General features: G+C 28.6%; 1 protein-coding gene across 1 annotated transcript; it reads left to right on the top strand.

Annotated features, from left to right (window-relative positions):
* Positions 341 to 2162, top strand: LOC107628235 (LOB domain-containing protein 14-like). Its single transcript, XM_016331002.2, has 2 exons — positions 341 to 723; positions 1316 to 2162. Exons 1-2 carry the CDS (start codon positions 445 to 447, stop codon positions 1808 to 1810), a joined length of 774 nt encoding a protein of 257 aa, XP_016186488.1. The 5' UTR covers positions 341 to 444; the 3' UTR covers positions 1811 to 2162.

The following is a 3128-nucleotide window of genomic DNA, read 5'->3' as shown; positions in this document are numbered from 1 at the left end:
AAGAGAAACGACAAGAGCAGATAGATCCAATCATCAAACAAAATGGGTTTGGTTAATGCTAGCTCATTTGTCGTATAAGCATGTTGAATGGAATCTCTAATTTTCTTTCTAATTATAAACTTTTATTTTGCCACACAAATTAAAATTCATAACGGAGTGATGATGGTTTTTTCTTATTTATATATTAAGGGAAATAAGAAAAATAATGTACAACTGTAGGCCAATAAGGGAACCTAATGAAATTAATTATTCCTTATAATAATGAATCCCTTCCTCTTCCTAAATTGTATATAAAGATGGTGAGAAATGATTAAGATTTGCACAAAGCTTAAGAGTTATAGCTATAACCAACCAAAAAACAATCTTCATCATCATCACAAAAATAGAAAAAATTTAAACCCCAAAATCAAGTTTTTTTTTTTTTTTTTAAAAAGGTGAATTAAGATGACAGGTTCTGGTTCTCCTTGTGGTGCTTGCAAGTTCTTGAGGAGAAAATGTGTGAGAGGTTGTGTTTTTGCACCTTACTTCTGCCATGAACAAGGTGCTACCCATTTTGCAGCCATTCACAAAGTGTTTGGTGCAAGCAATGTCTCAAAGCTCCTTGCCCATCTTCCGGTCGGCGACCGCTGCGAAGCGGCCGTCACGATTTCGTATGAAGCTCAGGCAAGGCTTCAAGATCCTATCTATGGCTGTGTCTCCCATATCTTTGCCCTTCAGCAACAGGTTTCTTTTCATTTCATCTTTTCTCTTACCTTCTCTTTCAACTTGACTGAATTTAATTACCTGTTAGGATATATTCAATTTCTTGAAAAATAAAATTAGCATAAATTTTTTTTATGGGTACTAAATATTTTAGTCTCTGATTAATCTCTTCTTGATATCTTTTATCCATTTGAAAAGAGTTAAAAAATTTAGAATTTGGTTGGAGAAATTATATCAAGAAGAGATTAATTAGGCCTGAATATATATATATATGAATGATATTTTGATCTTGTAACTAAATATGTGCTTAGTTTATAATTGAAAACCCTAGCATAGTTTAATAAACTATGAAAGGAAATGAAAAATTTAATTTCTACTTGAATAAGAGAAACAAGAAACACCTTTGAAATACTAAAAGTAGAGGTTTTTTTTTTTTTTTTAAGTTAAAGTAGTGTGGCAAATTGTGGTTTCTGTAACCTAATTTCAAATATTCATAATAATCAACTGAATCAAGTATTATTTGACCATGTTTAATTTCTCTTATTATATATGCATGAGGCTAAAAATTAATAAGTGCAAGTTTAATTTTTGGTGTTTGAATATAAATTTATAGGTGGTGAATTTACAAGCACAGCTAGCATATCTTAAGGAACAAGCAGCACAACAAAGTTGTGTGAATGGTGGAAACCCTAATCATGAGAGATACTTTGATAAACCTAATATTGCTGATAACAACAACAATAATTTCATTACTCCTCAAGATCTTCAAAGTTGGTTGTTCAATATGGAAAATTCTTCATCTTCAAACTTGGGTGGCCTTGAATCTCTTCATCCAAATTTGTGCAACAACAATGATTCTTCTTATTATGGTAGTGATGGAAACAACAACAATAACAACAACAATGTTAATAATTCCATGATGATGATGATGGATCTAAAGCCAATTAATAATGATGGGAGTTACTATGAAAATTCAAACTCATTCTCTAGCTTTGAAGAGAGTTCTTCAAACTCCATGTCTTATGACATGGAAACAAATGGTGGGACAAAATGGTCTTTTCATGAAGTTGATGATCTTCATTCAGTGGCCTTTGGTTACAGAAGATAAATGAATATATTGGTGAAGATCTTCAAGACTTTATCATCATATCAATTTTGATGAATATTGCTTATTATTATTTTGAAGCATGCACTACTACTCTGTTGCCATAAATAATCTAGGAACTAATTAAGGTTAGAAATGTTGATATTTATTTGAAAAAAAAAAGGAAAAATTATTGAAATATATATATATGGAGCAACACCCTTGGTAGTGTTTCTGCTTTAATTAAGTGTAGTCCTTGGTTAATTAAGTTGTAGAATGATAGTGTAATTCTGATCATCATGATGATGATATACATAACTAGAAACTCTGGTTCTTAGTTATTGTATTAGATTTTAATTTGAATTGGTTTGTTTTATGGACCTTTAGCAGGTAACAATATTAATTATATAGATCCTAATTTGACCTAATATTAATGGACTCCCTAGTTATATATACTCTATTAATTACTAATGATATATTTTTAGCTTCCTTTCTAGAGAAAACAGGTTTGTGTGGAGGAATATTACTTGATGGGAATCCCAAAGCTAACTGAATTTTGAAAGAAAAAAAAATACCATATTACTACTTATAGATATATGAAATTACTACTTATGAAATTGTATAGTACTATCTAGGTTGATCAATGATAAAACATTATGCTTCTTTTTTTTTTTTTCTTTTTTTTTTTTCATTCAGCCACTTCAATTAATTTGGTTCCAATTTATGATATATCCATGAGTACTAATTGAAATGATCAAGTTTTAAAATATTGAGCACTCTACATAAGAAAAACAAAAAACTTATGATGTGTAATTACTTGATTATGTGATAAGAGAACACCAAGAAATATTAGTGAGTAGCTATTTTCTAACTATTGATGTCATTTTTAATACATACATTAGATAGCAAAGTTATTGTGTTTTTAAATGCATTGTAAAAACTAAAGCTACTAGAATTTGAAGCTAATCAACTTTCTATAATCCCTTTAATATTTTAAGTATACATAAATGGTATATAAGTGAGATTGTTCTATATGGTGAGTTCCGGTACAAGAAGGCATAGATTTAATGTTAATTCAAAGCTATAATATTCGTTTTTCATTTGTATGGTTTATTGGGATTTTGCTTATCATTTTATTTGAAGAATTTAATAAATTGCTATAACTAAATTTTATTTTTCAAATAAAAAATTTATTTTAGGATTCTCAATTAATTAGTCCTATAACCCTAGAAAATTGTTTTAATTGAATCCTGTCTCATCTTAATAGAAATTAAAGAACAGAAAAGTAAAAATCACAGTTGAAAAGTATATATCTGAAATTTATTTTTATAGTACATTATTT

This window comes from Arachis ipaensis, chromosome B02 (genome assembly GCF_000816755.2).
Source record: "Arachis ipaensis cultivar K30076 chromosome B02, Araip1.1, whole genome shotgun sequence".
NCBI lineage: Eukaryota > Viridiplantae > Streptophyta > Magnoliopsida > Fabales > Fabaceae > Arachis > Arachis ipaensis.
The sequence above is the reverse complement of the archived record's forward strand: the minus strand, read 5'-3'. Positions and strand labels throughout refer to the sequence as shown.